The sequence below is a fragment of the Impatiens glandulifera genome, chromosome 8 (genome assembly GCF_907164915.1).
Source record: "Impatiens glandulifera chromosome 8, dImpGla2.1, whole genome shotgun sequence".
NCBI lineage: Eukaryota > Viridiplantae > Streptophyta > Magnoliopsida > Ericales > Balsaminaceae > Impatiens > Impatiens glandulifera.
In genome coordinates, this window is record NC_061869.1 from 9,218,977 (window position 1) to 9,240,596 (window position 21,620).

Consider the following 21,620-nt stretch of genomic DNA (forward strand, 5'->3'; position numbering starts at 1 on the left):
AAAATATATATTATAATTTAAGAACTTTCCATATAAAATTTATTTGAACCTACAATTTCTGACCGTCGACTTACAAAAGACTTCGACCGATCCACTCTCATGTTAAGTTGTCTTCTTCAACAAAATGGCTTGATTTGAAAGCTCAACACATTTTCTTAGTAAAATTATTAATAATGGTGGCAAAACTACAATAACAAAAACAAGTTTTATGAAGAGCACATAAGAAGATAAAAAAAATTGAGTTATAAATCGAAAATTCAACTTTAAATGAAAACATTGACGAAACGACTATCATTAATAAAAGATAATGGGTTTGATTGGTATTGAACCGATAACGATCAGTACCAATTGTCATTTTCTCGGTTGATGTAACGGTTAGTTTTTAATCCGATATTTGTGGTTGAAATTGACTATTTTTTTTTTTTTTATTAGAACGATACTTTGATTTGGCTGCAATTGATTTTAAATATACAGTTGGTATATGGGTGTCACAAATATGATTTAATAGTGCCATATAGAATGAGATGATAAAATATTTTGATTCTATTTTAGTTAGGATTTGAAAATAATTTTTGAAAACCTTGAGTAAAGAAAAGTCATTGTGAATACATTATTATATAAGGAAATAAATAATAATATGTTGTTGTCTTGGTGGTCAACTTCCAAAATTCCAATAAGTTTTTTGAAATTCTTGGAATTCTGACGCATGTCCATCGTCATCAAACAAAACTTAAAACATATTTAAAGGACATAATTAATTGGTTCTTGAAATTGAAATTATATTTATATTAATAACTTCTTGAAATAGAAAATTAATAACTAGGAGGGGTTATGCTAACTTACTTAAAATTATTATTTAAGAAAATATATATTTATTTCCAAAGAAAATTTAGGATCATATATAATTTTATTTATCAAATAGAATGTACTAAATAGCTGTGTTTTATATATGATGTGCAACCACATTAATTTTGTGGACAATTATTAAGAGAGTGACTTATGAAAATAAAATATATAACGTAATTCTTACAAAGAGGATGACTTTGAATAGGAGATGCATTATAACGATTTATATCACTTTCCCTATTTTCATATTTATTATAAAAAAAATATTATAAAATATATCACTTTCAATATTTTGGCTAAGATCTTGTTTTGGGCATTATAAGATTTATTTTCTTATGGAGGAAAGACGATAATAAAATGTTAAGATGCTTAGATTAGAACGATTATAGATACACTGAAAAATAATTGGTTATCATCGATATAATTTCTAATAAATTTTAAGCTTTTGTAACTAAATGCAGTCTTTATTATATCAATCTAAATTATCTAAATACAGACCGGAAAATTCTGGTTTGATCGTATCTTTGTTGGTTAGTAATAAATTGTTAATTAGTTTGTGAATTTTAGTTAGGAAAAACACAATTTACTAGTGAACTTGTCGAAATTTCATTTCTTAATCGAAGTTCTTACTTTACCGTGTTTTGAACGATAATCCATGTGAATCGATTATGTTACAAAACAAATATAAGTAGATTGTTCTCTCAAAAGACAATTATTGCGACGACAATTTTGATTTACATAGCCGTGTCTCTTTTAACTCATGATTAAAATCAATTCTAACCCAAATAATTTTCATTCTCTATCATTTAATGATTAATTATATAATTTCCATAAAAAAAATTAAAATGCTTCAAAATATTTACGATCATCTTGGCAAATTAAATTTATAAATATCACCTCATAATGTAGGATTCAAACAGGGAAATGACTTTTGTCTTGCACCCTGCCTCTAAATTTCGAACAATTATGCAAAATTTTACAATATTTTATCTTCTTTTCTGAGAAAAATTATTCTTCTCAGAAATAAATATATATTACATTTTTTAAATTATATCTTAACACTATAATTAAAAGGTAATATATAAATAAATAAATTATTTCTTTTTAATTCAGAATTAATTTGAAAAGGTATATATTTATAATTAATTATTTTAAAATTGAAATGATATGTTTCCATTATAATTAATTTTAATGAATATTAATAAATTGTAATGCCATTAATCTTTCTGAAAATTAAAACCTAAATTTTGTTTTTGTTGTTATTTTCTTATTTTCATTTCCACTTAATTAGAAAAAGACAAATTTGTTAACAATAATATTTTATCAATAAAATATTAATACAAACTCATTTATGTAATTATGTAAATTAATAATATTGAATACATTTAATTTGTTAATTGTCCTTTAAGTCATTAAATATTAATTATATAATTAATAAATTTAAATTAATTCAAATTATACATTTGATCAAATTTCATCATTTAATTTACGTTTAAATTTATGTAAATTTTATTTGATTTTATTACCTACATTCTCATTTTTATTAGTTAATAAAATTTATTTAATTAATTTAAAATTTAAAAAAAATCATATTAAATTGATATGTTCGACTGAGACTTAGTAAACGAACTTAATTATTATGTAAAAATAACTTTTTTGTTTTATTCCCACATCAGGTATTGCTTTATAAATATTTTTTTCAATTACGTTAAACTTTAACAACCTCATTTTATGCCTGACTAAATTTATTTTATAAAGAAAATATGTTAGGAGACCAACTAAGAGAAATAAGAAATAGAAGATATTTTCTTTTAAAAAGAAACTGAAACATCCTAAACAAATACAAATTAAAAATAAACATCTCACATTATAAAATGACAAAGCTTAACTTCTAATGTCCGAAGAGCGGGGCTTGACATCGCCGCAAAACACGTCTAAAGTCTCTTTTTGGGCATAATTCATATTGCTACGCTTTCTAAAAGCTTTCGTTTTGAAGCATTTTTCTTGATTTTTCATTCATTTTAAGAAATTTTATTTGTTCATCAATAAACTCTACTAGAACGATAATATTCCACCTTCTAACTAGACCTCGTAATTAGAAATCTTAATCTACTTCTAAACAAATGAGAATATCATTATGCGCTATCGCCAATTAAACTTGATTATTTACTTACAGTAAATATTCGTTAGTAGTTTATTTATAATTTTCTCATGTCATCTTTTATTGTGTTTTTAACAGCTTTATCAATACATGTATTCAATAATAATAATAATAAATCTTTCTTAGAGTAATTTACTAAGAGAGTTGAAACTCAAACAAGTTTACTTTTCATAACAAAATAATAATATTAATAATAATAATTGTCTTAAAAAATATGATTGTCTTATTGAGTTAGGCCAAAAACCTGTCATAACATACTAATTAAAAAATGGTTTACCTAAATGTATATTAAGTGTAACTAAATAATTTGGATAAAAAACTAACTCAGTTGGTTCAAATTTTGACCCACCACTATTAAAGCCCAACTGGTATATATATAATTTTTTTTAAAAAAAATTATATATTTGTATTAAAAAATGATAAACACACCTATAAAACATGACATAAAAGTTAAATATGTATAATATAAACCTAAATGAATTCAAAATTTTCAAGAATAAAGTTAAATTATATAATTATCTAAAAAGAATATTTTAAAAGGATAAATACTTGTTTATAATATACAATCAAAACGATATACTTATAGATGTAAAATTATTATCTATAAACAAAATGATTAATTGGTGTAAGTTAAATTATATGAAGATTAATATTTTTTATTTTAGTATTAAATTATTTATTATTTGATAAGTATAATTTGTTTTAAATTTTATTATTGAAAAATCTTAATATATATATATATATATATGGAGATGGCTATCAAATACTTTAGTAGAATAATTAGTGGAAAAATATGAATTATAAATTTGATAGAAAAAATAAATTAATGTTTGATTACACATATAAACATATAATATAGAAATAAATCTCATTTAAAATATAAACTATCAAAAGTTTATTTACATGTATTTACTATTCAAAATTGACATTTAGTCTCTCATCCGATTAGAGTTATTAAAGATGTTATTTTTTCTTACATATTAAATAAATATTATAGTCTTTCTCATATCTTCCATTTATTCTTTTCTTTTCTTTTTCTTTTTCTCTTTTCTTAATTGTTTAAATTCAATTTATTATTTATTAATAAAATAATTTTATTTTTTATTTATAATATAATCAATGTTTTATTATTATACATACAAAACAATTAAGAAAAATGACAAATTTATTATTATTTTATTATTATTATTATTATTTATTAGTTAATTTTTAATTAATTTATTTTCAGTTACATAAATCATTTACATTTATAAATATATATATATATAGGGGAATTTATTTCCATTTTCTTCCCCAATCATTTCTTATATGTAAATTATAATTATTAATATATATTTATATTTGTGAAATAATATATTATATAAGTTAGGTATATATATTATAAATTTAAATGAGCAGAGTATCACTCAACTAGGTCAAATTGATAAATCATGTCTCTTTATTTAACATTATTCTGACCATTTCTATACTACTATGATCATCAACAACAACTGTAATCAAAATTTGATTTGAGTTTTCATTTCAAATTCAAATAAACATATATGAAATGTTAATCTACTTAAGATCAATTTAACTATATAGATAAACAATATATAATCCAAAAACAGAGCATCATTGATTCATGATTAAGCACAATCTAGCTTATCACATAATACTCTTCCATTGGACTCTCTCTTAATATATAATCTCTTCTCTCATACAATGAAAATCTCATTCTTCTTATACAAAATTTTCATGTACCTTCAAGTATGAATCATTTATTCATCCTTCATTCTCCTATTAGATATGGCAACCGCAAAAGAGGAAATAGAGACATAGAGTCGATACGAGTACAATTGCTTCAAGGAACGATACGATTTTGAAGAGAATTTCGTCGACGAACCATAGTTGAAAACTCATCTTCTTCCAATTGAAACTTGAGTTCTTTAACTTCCACCATTTTCCTGAAATCTTGTTGAAGAACATTCGCGGCTTTTTATCCATTTTCTTTTTCTCTATTGAAATATAAGTGGGAATTTGAGTTAATTTGTTACCATATATATAAATAATATATATAGAGAGGTGGTATGTAGTAATATTTGGATTTGGACGAGGGTATGTTTGGAAATTTTATATTTTGTGCGCGTTTTAAGGAACAACTGCTCCAGCTATCCGTTTTAACAGACAACGTGTGGGACCACTCTCTCCATTAGCCCCTTAAATAGAAAAATCGTGTTTATTAATTAATTAATTAATAAAGCTAAATAATAGTATTAATTTTTAATAATCTATTTTATTAATGCTCTTATCTATATATATATAATGATGCTTAATTTTTAAAGTGTCCGGATTGCCGGGTCGAGAGCTGTGGTTAATTTGGATACTTGGGTCGGATTGTGGGTTTACCCGTTTTTAAATTTAAAACGGTTAAAAATAAAATTAAAAATGCTAGAGGTATGTTTCGAACTTGCAACCTAACAAAACAAGTACAACTTTTTAACCAACTAGGCTACAAAGACTTTATATTTTAAATTCAACACCAAATCTGATAAACGCGGGACGTTTTAACATTAATATAAGTTCAACTTTTTAACTAACTAATCTATATATATATAATGATGCTTAATTTTTAAAGTGTCCGGATTGCCGGGTCGAGAGCTGTGGTTAATTTGGATACTTGGGTCGGATTGTGGGTTTACCCGTTTTTAAATTTAAAACGGTTAAAAATAAAATTAAAAATGCTAGAGGTATGTTTCGAACTTGCAACCTAACAAAACAAGTATAACTCTTTAACCAACTAGGCTACAAATACTTTATATTATATATATAATGATGCTTAATTTTTAAAGTGTCCGGATTGCCGGGTCGAGAGCTGTGGTTAATTTGGATACTTGGGTCGGATTGTGGGTTTACCCGTTTTTAAATTTAAAACGGTTAAAAATAAAATTAAAAATGCTAGAGATATGTTTCGAACTTGCAACCTAACAAAACAAGTACAACTCTTTAACCAACTAGGCTACAAAGACTTTATATTTTAAATTCAACACCAAATTTGATAAACGCGGGACGTTTTAACATTAATATAAGTTCAACTTTTTAACTAACTAATCTATATATATAATGATGCTTAATTTTTAAAGTGTCCGGATTGCCGGGTCGAGAGCTGTGGTTAATTTGGATACTTGGGTCGGATTGTGGGTTTACCCGTTTTTAAATTTAAAACGGTTAAAAATAAAATTAAAAATACTAGAGGTATGTTTCGAACTTGCAACCTAACAAAACAAGTACAACTCTTTAACCAACTAGGCTACAAAGACTTTATATTTTAAATTCAACACCAAATTTGATAAACGCGGGACGTTTTAACATTAATATAAGTTCAACTTTTTAACTAACTAATCTATATATATATAATGATGCTTAATTTTTAAAGTGTCCGGATTGCCGGGTCGAGAGCTGTGGTTAATTTGGATATTTGGGTCGGATTGTGGGTTTACCCGTTTTTAAATTTAAAACGGTTAAAAATAAAATTAAAAATGCTAGAGGTATGTTTCGAACTTGCAACCTAACAAAACAAGTACAACTCTTTAACCAACTAGGCTACAAAGACTTTATATTTTAAATTCAACACCAAATTTGATAAACACGGGACGTTTTAACATTAATATAAGTTCAACTTTTTAACTAACTAATCTATATATATATAATGATGCTTAATTTTTAAAGTGTCCGGATTGCCGGGTCGAGAGCTGTGGTTAATTTGGATACTTAGGTCGGATTGTGGGTTTACCCGTTTTTAAATTTAAAACGGTTAAAAATAAAATTAAAAATGCTAGAGGTATGTTTCGAACTTGCAACCTAACAAAACAAGTACAACTCTTTAACCAACTAGGCTACAAAAACTTTATATTTTAAATTCAACACCAAATTTGATAAACGCGGGACGTTTTAACATTAATATAAGTTCAACTTTTTAACTAACTAATCTATATATATATAATGATGCTTAATTTTTAAAGTGTCCGGATTGCCGGGTCGAGAGCTGTGGTTAATTTGGATACTTGGGTCGGATTGTGGGTTTACCCGTTTTTAAATTTAAAACGGTTAAAAATAAAATTAAAAATACTAGAGGTATGTTTCGAACTTGCAACCTAACAAAACAAGTACAACTCTTTAACCAACTAGGCTACAAAGACTTTATATTTTAAATTCAACATCAAATTTGATAAACGCGGGACGTTTTAACATTAATATAAGTTCAACTTTTTAACTAACTAATCTATATATATATAATGATGCTTAATTTTTAAAGTGTCCGGATTGCCGGGTCGAGAGCTGTGGTTAATTTGGATACTTGGGTCGGATTGTGGGTTTACCCGTTTTTAAATTTAAAACGGTTAAAAATAAAATTAAAAATGCTAGAGGTATGTTTCGAACTTGCAACCTAACAAAACAAGTACAACTTTTTAACCAACTAGGCTACAAAGACTTTATATTTTAAATTCAACACCAAATCTGATAAACGCGGGACGTTTTAACATTAATATAAGTTCAACTTTTTAACTAACTAATCTATATATATATAATGATGCTTAATTTTTAAAGTGTCCGGATTGCCGGGTCGAGAGCTGTGGTTAATTTGGATACTTGGGTCGGATTGTGGGTTTACCCGTTTTTAAATTTAAAACGGTTAAAAATAAAATTAAAAATGCTAGAGGTATGTTTCGAACTTGCAACCTAACAAAACAAGTACAACTCTTTAACCAACTAGGCTACAAATACTTTATATTTTAAATTCAACACCAAATTTGATAAACGCGGGACGTTTTAACATTAATATAAGTTCAACTTTTTAACTAACTAATCTATATATATATAATGATGCTTAATTTTTAAAGTGTTCGAATTGTCGGGTCGAGAGTTGTGGTTAATTTGGATACTTGGGTCGGATTGTGGGTTTACCCGTTTTTAAATTTAAAACGGTTAAAAATAAAATTAAAAATGCTAGAGGTATGTTTCGAACTTGCAACCTAACAAAACAAGTACAACTTTTTAACTAACTAGGCTACAAAGACTTTATATTTTAAATTCAAACACCAAATTTGATAAATGCGGAACGTTTTAATATTAATATAAGTTCAACTTTTTAACTAATTAATATATAATGATGTTGAGTAAATGGATACTTGGGTCGGATTATGTGTTGACCCACATATAAACTTAAAACGGTTAAAAATAAAATTAAAAATGTTATCTGTAATTTTTTTCACGGTTTTTTATATTATTACTCGTGCAAATGCACGGGCTAAATGCTAGTTCTACTTTAAAACAATATATAGTCGATTCAAATTTTTATAATAATTTTTTTTTTTAAATTATTTGATTGTGAACCATTATAAACATGGTTAAACCCAATTATTTTTTATTTATTTTTAACATGTAGAGCTTGGTTTATGTTGATTTTTTTAATTTTTTTTTTAAAATTTTGTTAGATGAAAAAATAGTTTATTTTAGTTTTTAATAGTTTGAATTACTGTAATAATTTTTTATTTAAAATTTACAGTATTTTAATATTTTAATTTATTAAATGAGTTATTTAACTGTTAGAATAATAACAATATATGATAGAGAAATATTTATAAAAAGAGGAATGATTGGATGGATGAAAATAAAATAATTTCTCATCCTTTTTTATTTTTTTTTATCCAATGAGGAGATGCCATTTATTTCTTTTCTTGTTTCTTTCTAAATTCTCCTAATCACCCCTCCTATAAAAATTCAAGCAATTTTTTAAAAAAAATCTATCAAAAGTCACGCATCAAAATTGAATTCGAATTTTATGATAATTCTTTGAAAAAAAATGTAATTTTCATAAACATAAACATGGTCAAACCCATTCTTTTTAAAATTAAATTTGTTTGATAATGACTAAGTCAATTGGTTATTATATATATTTTTTAAAATATGTAGTTAGTTTTTAAAAATTTATTCTGATTTAGGTAAATTATAAATGAATTAAATTTGTATGATTTTAAATTTATTATATCAAGATTTTATAAGTTTATAAATAATTTATAGTTTACAATTTTATATAAATAAATTATATTTATATTTATAAATTTAAAAATTTTAAAATTTTAAAATAAATTATTAATTATTTAAATAAATAAACATGATTATTATATTTTAGTGTCATTTATTTTTCATTATTTTAAAATAAATTCTTAATTTTTATGGTCAAACAATTATTAAATAAACTTATAATTTGACTAATATTTTATCAATAATAAAATTAATATATATTTTTATCTTATTTAACAATAATTACCTAATATAATATAAATATATAATTTATAATTTCATTTATACACTAAACTAGGTGACTATATTAGACTATACAAAAATGTTGCAAAAACAATTGACTTTAAATTTGAAACTCAAACCTTTTGAAACTATTAGTCAACTTTTAGTTTTTAATACTTGATATAAATAATATTTTATTTTTAAAGTCATATTCTTAAAAATATAATAAACTGATTTTTAATGAGAATTTGTACAGCTATAGTCCAAACATCAATCATGAAATAATTAAATAAATAATGGGTTATGAGTTGGTCATTCATTTTGCAAGAACATGAATTCCTCAACTTTAGATTGCTTTAACTATCTTTATAAAAAAGTATTCTATTAAATTTTATGAACGAATTTATAATTTATTCTTATTATCTGTTATCAATGTGTCACTTTAATAACGGTGGCCCTCTTTCTTTTATTTGTTAGTATTAAAAATTTAGAATGACCTTTTATAATTTATGTTCTGCACATACAAATATTTTCTTGATTTTGTAATTGAATTTTTAAATGTTAAAATAAGTTATAGAGAATAAAATATTCATAAATATTTATTTAGATAAAATTATATTAATATTTTCTATTAAATTTTAAAATATTTATAATAATACAAATTTTAAACACATGGCCCAAACATTACCGGCGAATAAACAACTCAATAATAAAAAAATTATTTCTTATGTCTCTTGGGCCTTACTGCCTCAGTAATTATTAAATGAGTTTCCGGGATGAGTTTTCTTGGGCTTCGGAAAGGCCCAGTGGTTATATACTTTTAAATTTAGATAAATTAAATTAGTATAATGTTTTTTTATTTATTTAAAATTTAAATTTTAAAAAACAAAGTAAATATATTTTAATTAATGAAATTAGTGATTTGAGAATTAGAATATAAAATTATGATAGAGATAAATTTTTTAAAAACTGTCTAAATTAAAATAAAATCTAAAAAAAACTTATATAGCTCTAGGGACTAAGGTATATATATATATATATTTTTTTTTAAGAGTAATTTTTCAAAGATAGAAAACTAGTCTTGTAATAAATATTTGGGCCGGTTTAAAACCCCAACTCTGTAACTAAAGTTGAGTTTGAACAAAAAATTTTCATTTTTTTGTAAATTTTTTTGTTTTAAATATTAATTTAGATTAAATAATATTCTGAAATATATTTTAATTAAATATATATTAACTATTGTTTCCATATATGCCAGTATAATTCTTAATTTTGTTAGATATGTATAGTTTTTTTATTCAAATTTTCAAATTCCAGACTGTCAACTGTTATAAAAAAAAAAATATAAACTTGTGGCTTAGACATTAAATTCCAAAACAAAAATAAAATCAATGTTAACCAATAAGAAGGGAGATGGAGATATCTTGAAATATTAGATAAGGACACATTTACCCCCAAACTTTCTATTAATGCCCACCAAGTCCTCCATCAATTCCACAACTCTTTACACAACCAAAAAACCAACCTTTCTTCTCCAGCTTCCATGTCTGCTTCTACAATGGCTCTATCCTCCCCTTCCTTTGCCGGAAAGGCAGTGAAGCTCTCCCCAACAGTCTCCGAAGTGCTCGGCTCAGGCCGTGTCACAATGAGGAAAGCAACCTCCAAGGCCCCAGTGTCCTCGAGCCCGTGGTATGGCCCAGACCGTGTTAAGTACTTGGGTCCATTCTCCGGTGAGTCCCCAAACTATCTTACTGGTGAATTCCCCGGAGACTACGGGTGGGACACTGCTGGTCTCTCTGCCGACCCAGAGACATTCTCTAAGAACCGTGAGCTCGAGGTTATCCACAGCAGATGGGCCATGTTGGGCGCCCTAGGTTGTGTCTTCCCCGAGCTCTTGGCTCGCAATGGTGTTAAGTTCGGTGAGGCTGTTTGGTTCAAAGCTGGATCCCAAATCTTCAGCGAGGGTGGACTTGACTATTTGGGCAACCCAAGCTTGGTACATGCTCAAAGCATCTTAGCCATCTGGGCTACCCAAGTTGTTTTGATGGGAGCTGTCGAGGGTTACCGCATTGCTGGAGGGCCACTTGGGGAGGTTGTCGACCCATTATACCCCGGCGGTAGCTTTGATCCATTGGGTTTGGCCGAGGACCCTGAGGCCTTTGCAGAGCTTAAGGTAAAGGAACTCAAGAACGGTAGACTTGCAATGTTCTCAATGTTTGGATTCTTTGTTCAAGCTATTGTAACTGGAAAGGGACCATTGGAGAATCTTGCTGACCATCTTGCCGATCCGGTTAACAACAACGCTTGGTCATATGCTACAAACTTTGCCCCCGGAAAGTAAGAATCGATTTAACTTAGAGAGTGTAAAATTACTGATGAATGTAAATTATTTGCTAAAGGTTGGATTCATATAAAATTTCTTTGCACAATTCAAACTTTCACTATAATTAAGTAGTGATCAAGAAATTGGCTATACGTACCACATATGTTAAGAGTTTTAACGTAGAAATATAAACAAGTTAAAAACTGAAGGAAGCCCCAAGAAAAATAAATAATGAATGGTGACATAAAAATTGAAGTTGAACAAAACCAACAAAATGCACTTCTCTCAATGTAAATGTTTTTATCGACACATAAAACGTCACTAATGATTTACGACGCTTAAATCATAATTGCAAGTACAGCAGTACTCCGTAAATACTTTAGCGATGTTTAAATTAGGTCGGTGGAAATATTTTTTGATAGCTGGTTTAAGTAGTTCGTCACACGATTATCTTAATTTAGTATACATCAGTTATTTCAATCCACCAAGGTAGCTCGGTGGTATAGTTAGTTTAAGACACCAAAATTTCAGGGGTTCAATTTTATTTTGAAACACTTTGAATTAAAGTGCAGGATATGAATGTCGAGTATTATTATAGTTTTTCTTATAAAATATATATATAAGAAAAACTATAATAAAAAATTGCGTCACGCAATCTCAGCAACTGGGGCATTTTCGTCCAAAAACAGTAAAAAAGGTCACCAGCACTTTTTTTTATCCGTACTTTCTGCAATTCACCCATTTTTTAGGGTCATCTCCTCAAATTTCCAGATTAAACAACTCAATCATAAAAATATATATATATATATATATATATATATATATATATATATATATATATATATATATATATATATATATACTTGGCTCTTTCAAAGTTTAAAATTATTTTTCAATATTAAATACAAATCTATTTATATTTTTTTATAACCACTATAATAAATTAATACCACTTAAAATTTATGCTTTAAATGTTTAAATTTGTCAAAAGGTGACGCACTTATAACTTTCCTTTACCTAAATTTATAGTAAATCTCAATATATATATATATATATATATATATATATATATATATATATATATATATATATATATATATATATATATATATATATATATATATATATATATATATATATATATATATATGGAATATAATTTCTTATTAAAAAAGTATTATTTTATCATATATTCAAAGATTAAATTTACATAATAGGGTATCTCAAATGCTAAGAGCAAATGCTAAGAGCGGGTGTTTAAGAGATAAAAAAAAAATTATGAATTCAATTTTTATTTAATATGCTTTAAGTTTATTTTGAGTTCATTAATTAGGGTGCAAATGAACTGAATCGAATTAGATAATAAAATATTGATATTCGAATTCGAAAGCGAAAAATATTAATGATATTCAAATTCGAAAGCGAAAAATATGAATGATATTCAAAATCGATTTAAAACTAAAAAATTCAATAAAACATTTATTTTTTGGGAAATTTTTTTAATAAAATTTGGCTCGAGCTCAATTTGAAATAAAGTTCGAACTCGAGTTTCATTCGAATTCTTCGAACCTTGATTCAACCACTATCAAACTATACATCGAAATAATTCAATTCACAATCGCAATGATTATATTTACATTTTCATCTATTAATCGCAAATAAGAATTACTATAAACGTGAATATTAGATTCTCCTTCGATTATCAACTATTAAGCTATCAGGAATAAGAACAAATGAGTGAAGACTAAGGGAGGAAGATTAGATCATGATTTATTTACGAGAGACATTGCAGAAGCAATTAAAGAAACTATTCAAAATATTATATTTAAAAAAGGAAGTGTGATATTTTAAAATTTATTTAAAGAAAGATGGCTAGCCCTGCTCGGTTTGTTTGCTACCCTGTCATTACTATGGGTCATTTTAACTTATAAAAAAAAATCTAAGATAGTGGCTTAAAAATTTCCATGTGGACATAAATAAATAAAATCAAACAATAATAATAAAATTTATGTAGCCAATGAGAAGAGAAATGTAGATATCAATAGATAATAGATAGGGGAAGATGTGCCCCCCTATTATCTATTAAATGCTCTCTAATCCATCATTACAATTCACAACCCAATTTCCCCAACTTTCAAAGTAGTAGCCAAACTATACCCTCCCTCCAAAGGCTGCTTCTACAATGGCTCTATCCTCCCCTTCCTTTGCCGGAAAGGCAGTGAAGCTCTCCCCAACAGCCTCCGAAGTGCTTGGCTCAGGCCGTGTCACAATGAGGAAAGCAACCTCCAAGGCCCCAGTGTCCTCGAGCCCGTGGTATGGCCCAGACCGTGTTAAGTACTTGGGTCCATTCTCCGGTGAGTCCCCGAGCTATCTTACTGGTGAATTCCCCGGAGACTATGGGTGGGACACTGCTGGACTCTCTGCCGACCCAGAGACATTCTCTAAGAACCGCGAGCTTGAGGTCATCCACAGCAGATGGGCCATGTTGGGTGCCTTAGGTTGTGTCTTCCCCGAGCTCTTGGCTCGCAACGGTGTTAAGTTCAGTGAGGCAGTTTGGTTCAAGGCTGGATCTCAAATCTTCAGCGAGGGTGGGCTTGACTATTTAGGCAACCCAAGCTTGGTACATGCTCAAAGCATCTTGGCCATCTGGGCTACCCAAGTTGTTTTGATGGGAGCTGTGGAGGGTTACCGTATTGCTGGAGGGCCACTTGGGGAGGTGGTCGACCCATTATACCCTGGCGGTAGCTTTGACCCATTAGGTTTGGCCGAGGACCCGGAGGCTTTTGCAGAGCTTAAGGTAAAGGAGCTCAAGAACGGTAGGCTTGCGATGTTTTCTATGTTTGGATTCTTTGCTCAGGCTATTGTGACCGGAAAGGGACCACTAGAGAACCTTGCAGATCATCTTGCCGACCCTGTCAATAACAACGCATGGTCTTATGCTACAAACTTTGCTCCCGGAAAGTGAGAATTATTTTAGATTAGAGGGATGTAAGATTATCTATGATGGCATGTAAATTGTTTGTTAAAGTTGGGTTAATATGAAAATTCTTTACTCAATTCATCCATTTACAACTTTCACTATAATTAATAGTAATAAAAAAACTAGTTAATTGACTTAGAATCGAATATTAGATGGTTTGCTTGAATTATTATATACTATGAAATTATTTGTTTTTTTGTAAGTTAATAGAATACAATAAAATCATACAAATTTTAAAAATATTATTAATTAGTTGTTCTTCTTGTTTTAAAAAATAATAATGAAATAGACACTTTTTACCGTCGACAAGAATCTAGTGAAAAAAACAAATAATGAATAGTAAAAAAAATAGGAATATTGAAAAAAAAAAACATTTGAAAAAGGAAAAATATTACCGGCGCATAAAGTATGTCACTAATATTGTACCGATTCAATTGTAAATATTTTAGCGACGTTTAAATTAGGGTCGGTAATTAGAGTTATAAGCGCCGGTAAGTAATATGTTTTTGTAGCTGGTTTAATTATTGACAACGTTTTTCTTATTTTAGAAGCTGTTTTATTAAACCATGATTTCATCTAGTTTAATTGTTTTTTTAAGTGATCCTAGGATGTAGATTCGATAAGCTCTACCACTGAGTGAGTTATGAGTTCACAAAATTAATTAATATAAAAAAATGATTTCAATCTCTTCTCAAGGATTGATAATAATACAAACAAAATAATAATGAACAAATAAGTTTTTTTTTTTTTTTTTTTTTTTTTTTATAAATTTCAGTTATCAATAATCAAACTTATTTTATTAATTATCCACCAATACATAGTTTATATAGCTATTTAGTAAACTTAAATTTAACATAATCAAACATTAAAATTAAAATACTCAAGAAATGCATTAATTTCACTATAATTGAAGTTTCTAATCACATCATCTAACTACACACATATTTATATTTTTACACCCACTTCAATAAATATCAATTGAATGTATGCTAAAAAAAAGATTGGAAAATATTTCATATAGAAAAAATACAATAAACTGCTTCAAATATATTATTAATCAATTTAAACCAATAATAAGATACAATGTATTTAACAGTAAATCACAAATCTTATATATCAATAAGTAATTTAATTATATTTTTGCGTATTTCTTATTAGATAAAAGTATTATTGTATATGTAATTAATTTATTAGAAAATTAAATTAGTTACTATCAACAAACAATTGTATAAAAAATCTAAGTGGCTGAAACATTGCCAAATGGACATAAATATAAAAACAAAAGTAGAACCTAAGTAACCAATGAGAAGACAGATTTAGATATCATTAGATAATAGATAAGGACGCATTTGCCCCCTTATTATCTATTAATGCCCTCCAACCCCTCCAAACAATTCACAAATCACAACCCAATTTCCCCAACATTCAAGTTGTAGTACTCAAACTAACTCTCCCTTCCATGGCTGCCTCTACAATGGCCCTTTCCTCCCCTTCTTTCGCCGGAAAGGCAGTGAAGCTCTCCCCCACTGTCTCTGAGGTTCTCGGTTCAGGCCGTGTCACAATGAGGAAAGCAACCTCCAAAGCCCCGGTGTCCTCGAGCCCGTGGTATGGCCCAGACCGTGTTAAGTACTTGGGTCCATTCTCCGGTGAGTCCCCAAGCTATCTTACTGGTGAATTCCCGGGAGATTATGGGTGGGACACAGCTGGACTATCCGCCGACCCAGAGACATTCTCTAAGAACCGTGAGCTTGAGGTCATTCACAGCAGATGGGCCATGTTGGGTGCCCTAGGTTGCGTCTTCCCCGAGCTCTTGGCTCGCAATGGTGTTAAGTTCGGTGAGGCTGTTTGGTTCAAGGCTGGATCTCAAATTTTTAGCGAGGGTGGGCTTGACTATTTGGGTAACCCAAGTTTGGTACACGCTCAAAGCATCTTGGCCATATGGGCTACCCAAGTTGTTTTGATGGGCGCTGTTGAGGGTTACCGTATAGCTGGAGGGCCACTTGGGGAGGTGGTCGACCCATTATACCCTGGTGGTAGTTTTGACCCGTTGGGTTTGGCCGAGGACCCAGAGGCCTTCGCAGAGCTTAAAGTAAAGGAGCTAAAGAATGGTAGACTTGCAATGTTCTCTATGTTTGGATTCTTTGTTCAAGCTATTGTAACCGGAAAGGGACCACTTGAGAATCTTGCCGACCATCTTGCTGACCCTGTTAATAACAACGCTTGGTCTTATGCTACAAACTTTGCTCCCGGAAAATAAACGTTGTTTGAGACATTGATTTAACAGAAATGTACAATTATCGATGAAGCCTTGTAAATTGTTTTGAATTATTTATTGAGTTCATAAATATATGTTGCTAATTAATCCAACTAGTACCTCTACTTTTCTATAATATGTATATCCTTATTAAGAAAGGCTCAAATGCAATGGAATTGGTGTTGTAAATAGCGTCGTTATTGCTTTAATTAGTGTCGCTAAATATTACTAGTAACAATAGTTAGATCCTTCTATAGTTGTTGTTTAATTGTTCGTCGTTAATACTTAATTATTCGTTGTTATTCTTTCCGTCGCTAATTCTATTTCTTCTTTTTACACTAATATATATCAAGTTATTTGTTTTGAGGTTATTTTTAAGATTTATTTATTTAAAAGAGAATGTTGTATCGTAGAAATATTTTGAGTACTTTTGAAACAAGTATTTTCTCACTATTTTCTTTATCATAACATTAAATGTTTTTAGAAATTAATAAGTAAACTTAATATTTTATACATTAGTATGAAGTTTTTTTTAAGCTTTATTAGTGAAAAATGTTGTAAACTTTACTTCATTTAATAAAAAAAATATTACAAAGTTGACAAAATTTTGGATGGGGATTTTCTTAATAATACATTTTATTTCCAAAAAATAATTAATACACTCTCTACCAATTTTATTTCTCATATTTTTTTTAAAATGTGACAATATGATTTGGTCATACCAAAAGGCTCTAAATATTCATAATCATACATTCCAAATTCTCTTGAATCACTATAATTGTTAGTCAAATTCTTGAGTCAAACCTCTAAATCTAATATTTTGAACTTTTATTTATCACTTTTTGAGATTTACATGATATTTTATTTATGTTTTTGAGGTGTAATTAATATTATCCTTTTATATTTAGATATTTTGTGAACAAAATAATATTAGCAGATGCCCAAAATAGTTCACTTTTGAAGACTAATTTTTTTAATATTTTTCTTTTTAATCTAAGAACTATTTAGAGGTTGTGGGGGTATATATTGTGATGTGTTTAGATTAAAATTTATGATGAACAATAAGGTTAAATAATAAGAAAGTGAAAATTAATATTGATCAAAACTCAAAAATGTCTTTATTTTATTATATATATATATATATATATATATATATATATATATATATATATATATATATATATATATATATATATATATATTTCTCTAAGGGGTTATGAATTTGATTCTAGACCACTTACAAAAACACACCAAATTATCAATATTAGTCATTTCTTTCTAGAAAATTTAAAAAAAAAAAAAAATTGATATACACTTAATACTTATTGTGCCTAATTTTTATTTTAGGCATAATAATGTTCAATTTGAAAAATTACTATTCATATTTTTAAGAAAGATGTCAAAATTTAAAATTAAAAATAATTGTTTTCTTACATAAGATTTCTTTTAAGATATTCCTTTTATTTTTTTTTATAAAAGTAATTGGTTTTTATATAAGATTTCTTTTGGATCATCATACAAATTATAGTATTCCAATTTCTTATTTGTATACAAGTAGTTTTTATTAATCATCATTCATATTATTTTGTAAACATCATTTATTAAATAAGTACAAACATAAAAATGTAAAATTTTCAAATTGTAATTCAGATCTTAAAATGTAATAACAAATAGACCTATATTATTTTAATTTGGACAGTTGCTATTAGACTTGAAAATGGTAAAGATTTTATATTGTTTAAAATTAAAAGTACTATACTTTATTTGTATTTTTCTTTTTACTAAGAACATGCAACCTAGTTCAAACAGAAGAACTCATAAATAGAGAAAAAAAATTTGAAAAACAAACTACTATGCAAGAAACTGACCCAATACACAAAATAAATGCACTAGAGAAATATAACAAAAACAAAGATCCATATATAGTTGATTGGTATTCATTTTAACTTAAATAAAGTCTTTCTTCAACAGACACATTCCAAAAAAAAAAAAAAATACAAAGTATGACTCCTTAATTTAAACCTAATTCAATCGAAAAGGAACTACAAAAGGCACATTCATAATCTTAGTACTAGTTTAATAACTTGAACCCACATTCATTAATCAAGAAGTTTGTTTTCATTTTAAAGTTCACAACTTTAACCAGTCGAGCGGAATAGGAGATCTAGGATTCTCAATCGTTGGTGTGTTTGACGTCATTACCTCTTTGTTGTTCCGAGACGATGAAACTTCTGAGATGCCTCCGAGTTTATTAACGCGGAGCCTGACTTTCTCCCTAAGCTCCTCCATAGTAGTCTTAAGTCTCTCCATATCTCCTAGGTCAAGCTTGTTAATGTATGACCTCAAATCATCGCATTCGTGATTTGGAACAATTTCCCCAACTTTTAGGTCGCGAGACTTCTCATCATCAAGTTTTTGGCTCAACAATTGAAATTGTTGGCTGAGTTGTTTGACTTGGGACGCATGATAGTCTGCGATGTAGCGGGCAGAGTCACAACCACTAGACCCCGAGGCACAATTCAAATAATGGTTTGTGACCATATTCACACTCGGGCTTCCAAAGGAATACGCTTTTCCGCCATTGTTTAGAAGGACAACGGCCATGTTTGCACCACATAAAGTGGAAAGCTCGCTCGCCTTCTTGAAGAGGCCATTACGTCGCTTGGAGAAAGTTATCCTTCGCGAGGTCTCGTCCTCGATCATCTTGATAGCGATCTTCTTCCTCCCTTGAGTTTTCTTATGACTCCTCTCCATGACCAAAAAAAATATAATGAAGATTAAATCTTTTGCTTAGGAAATGGTTGAAGTTGAATGGGATTAAATAGATGGCTTATTACCCCCAATAGTTGTACTTTTTCTCCATGAGATCTTCTCACTAAATATTGGGATATATTATGAATTTTGCTTTATTGAATTTGCCAAAAATTTAAAAAGAAAATCTGGACTATGTTTGGTTAGACATGATTTTAAATTTAAATTTATTGTTTATTTGATGTCTTAAAATAAATAATTGAATTGAAATGTATATTATTATTTTAAAGTTTACCCTTATTTATTTTAGAACTACAATTCAAATGATTTATAATATATAAAATTTGAATTGTAATTCAATTCCAAATCACATTTAATTAGAATTAGATTTCTTTATACCAATCTGGGGGCTAAGATTAGAAAAGTTGAATTATTAAGGAAAATAATTTTTAAAAAATCCAACACTTTGAATTCTTAATGAAATCTGAGTACATTTAATTATTCATAAATTAATATAAGATATGGATAAAGACAATATGTGTGGATGTGTTTGAATTGGTAGAATTAAAGTTTTAAGAACTGATCTGTATTTTAGTTCAAATTAAATTTTATGTTGTAAATTAAATATTTATAATTATTAAGAAAATGTATTGAAGTGTGTTATGTTCTTTTATTAAATTCATTTTTGTTTTAGGCCTAGCTTAATCTCAAGTTATTTAAATAATCAGTAGATTATTTCAAATTAAATTTGGTATAATTATTCAAAATTAAATTATTTAGATAAAAGTCATTATAAGTATAATAAATTTATAAGGAAGAAATGTTTTTTTTTTTGTAAAAGAAAACAAGTAGACAGTGTTTTATTATTTTAATTGATTATTCGAATAATATAAATGATGAGACTGTAATTGAATTGTATAAAAAAAATTAAATTCACACATTTCACTAGAATTATAATTATATAATTTATAATATAAAAAGTAAATTATACATTTCAAATAGGAGTATAATTATATTTATTTATCTAATTCCAATTATATTTAACTTTATACAAATCTGGGGTAAGATTAGGAAAAGAGAAATGATTTTAGAAATCTAATTCTGAATATGAGACAGAGATTGTGTGAAGTTATTTATTTGATTTCCTTTTTTAAAATAATTTAATATCTCATCATCTATATATTACTTTTTTTTATTAAATTATTTATAAAAAATTCAAAATATATTTTTATTTTTATAGTATTTTAAAACTTTAAATACTAAAGTAATTTGATAAAAATGTACAAATAAACTATTTTTTTTAATTAAAATTATGCTCATCTTTTTATCACAATCATAATATTTTTTTATCAAATATATTTTTGAGAAATTGTTTGGAATAATCAGTCTCTTTCTTAAGTCAAATTTTTTATTTGAAAACATTGTCACAATGAGATCCAAATACTTTGGAAAATTATCAAATTTATTAAACATTTTAGTTCCAATTTAAATCAACCAATTCATGATTCTTTATAACCAAAAACTCCTCTCAATTTTCATATTAATCTGTACAACAGTCAAAAAAAAAATAATGAGATTGAGCTATTTTTATAGGTTATGGTGTAATTTAATTGAAATTTATTGTTTTTTTATAATTTCAATAAATTACATTTTGAATTATAATTATAATGAAACATGTGTATAACTCTTAAGTTTTAATATTAATCACTCTTCCCATTTTAAAATATAACTAAATATTTTATTTTTGTTATATTTATAACTTTAATATATGTAAATTAATGAGAGAGTACATTTTTAATTAAATGTATTTACCTGTATGCTTAATATTTGGCATATATCATTTATAGACTTTTTTTACTCCTTTTATATTTTATTTTTCTTACCCATTGTTTGGAATCTATTTACATTTCACAAAACATTATAAAAAAAAAAATCTAAGTTGGTGGTTGAAACAAAAACAAAATCAATGTAACCAATGAGAAAAAAGATGGAGATATCTTGAGATATTAGATATGGACGCATT

General features: G+C 27.2%; 4 protein-coding genes across 4 annotated transcripts; 3 read left to right on the forward strand and 1 right to left on the reverse strand.

The window, feature by feature from the left end:
- The first annotated feature begins 10,804 nt into the window (after window positions 1-10,804).
- On the forward strand, window positions 10,805-11,715 carry LOC124911443 (chlorophyll a-b binding protein of LHCII type 1-like). The gene has a single exon (XM_047451925.1). The coding sequence runs from the start codon at window positions 10,833-10,835 to the stop codon at window positions 11,628-11,630; it is 798 nt and encodes a 265-aa protein (XP_047307881.1). The 5' UTR covers window positions 10,805-10,832; the 3' UTR covers window positions 11,631-11,715.
- Window positions 11,716-13,718: 2,003 nt separating this feature from the next.
- On the forward strand, window positions 13,719-14,669 carry LOC124911444 (chlorophyll a-b binding protein 1B, chloroplastic-like). Its single transcript, XM_047451927.1, has one exon. The coding sequence runs from the start codon at window positions 13,795-13,797 to the stop codon at window positions 14,575-14,577; it is 783 nt and encodes a 260-aa protein (XP_047307883.1). The 5' UTR covers window positions 13,719-13,794; the 3' UTR covers window positions 14,578-14,669.
- Window positions 14,670-15,978: 1,309 nt separating this feature from the next.
- On the forward strand, window positions 15,979-16,954 carry LOC124911417 (chlorophyll a-b binding protein of LHCII type 1-like). Its single transcript, XM_047451896.1, has one exon. It carries the CDS (start codon window positions 16,052-16,054, stop codon window positions 16,847-16,849), a length of 798 nt encoding a protein of 265 aa, XP_047307852.1. The 5' UTR covers window positions 15,979-16,051; the 3' UTR covers window positions 16,850-16,954.
- A 2,022-nt stretch (window positions 16,955-18,976) lies between these two features.
- On the reverse strand, window positions 18,977-19,600 carry LOC124912910 (agamous-like MADS-box protein AGL29). The gene has a single exon (XM_047453547.1). It carries the CDS (start codon window positions 19,598-19,600, stop codon window positions 18,977-18,979), a length of 624 nt encoding a protein of 207 aa, XP_047309503.1.
- Between the last annotated feature and the right edge of the window lie 2,020 nt (window positions 19,601-21,620).

What these genes read in the sequence shown, in the direction of transcription:
- LOC124911444 (XM_047451927.1), top strand. Translation starts at nt 13,795, where the DNA reads ATGGCTCTATCCTCCCCTTCCTTTGCCGGAAAGGCAGTGAAGCTCTCC.
- LOC124911443 (XM_047451925.1), top strand. Translation starts at nt 10,833, where the DNA reads ATGTCTGCTTCTACAATGGCTCTATCCTCCCCTTCCTTTGCCGGAAAG.
- LOC124911417 (XM_047451896.1), top strand. Translation starts at nt 16,052, where the DNA reads ATGGCTGCCTCTACAATGGCCCTTTCCTCCCCTTCTTTCGCCGGAAAG.
- LOC124912910 (XM_047453547.1), bottom strand. Translation starts at nt 19,600, where the DNA reads ATGGAGAGGAGTCATAAGAAAACTCAAGGGAGGAAGAAGATCGCTATC.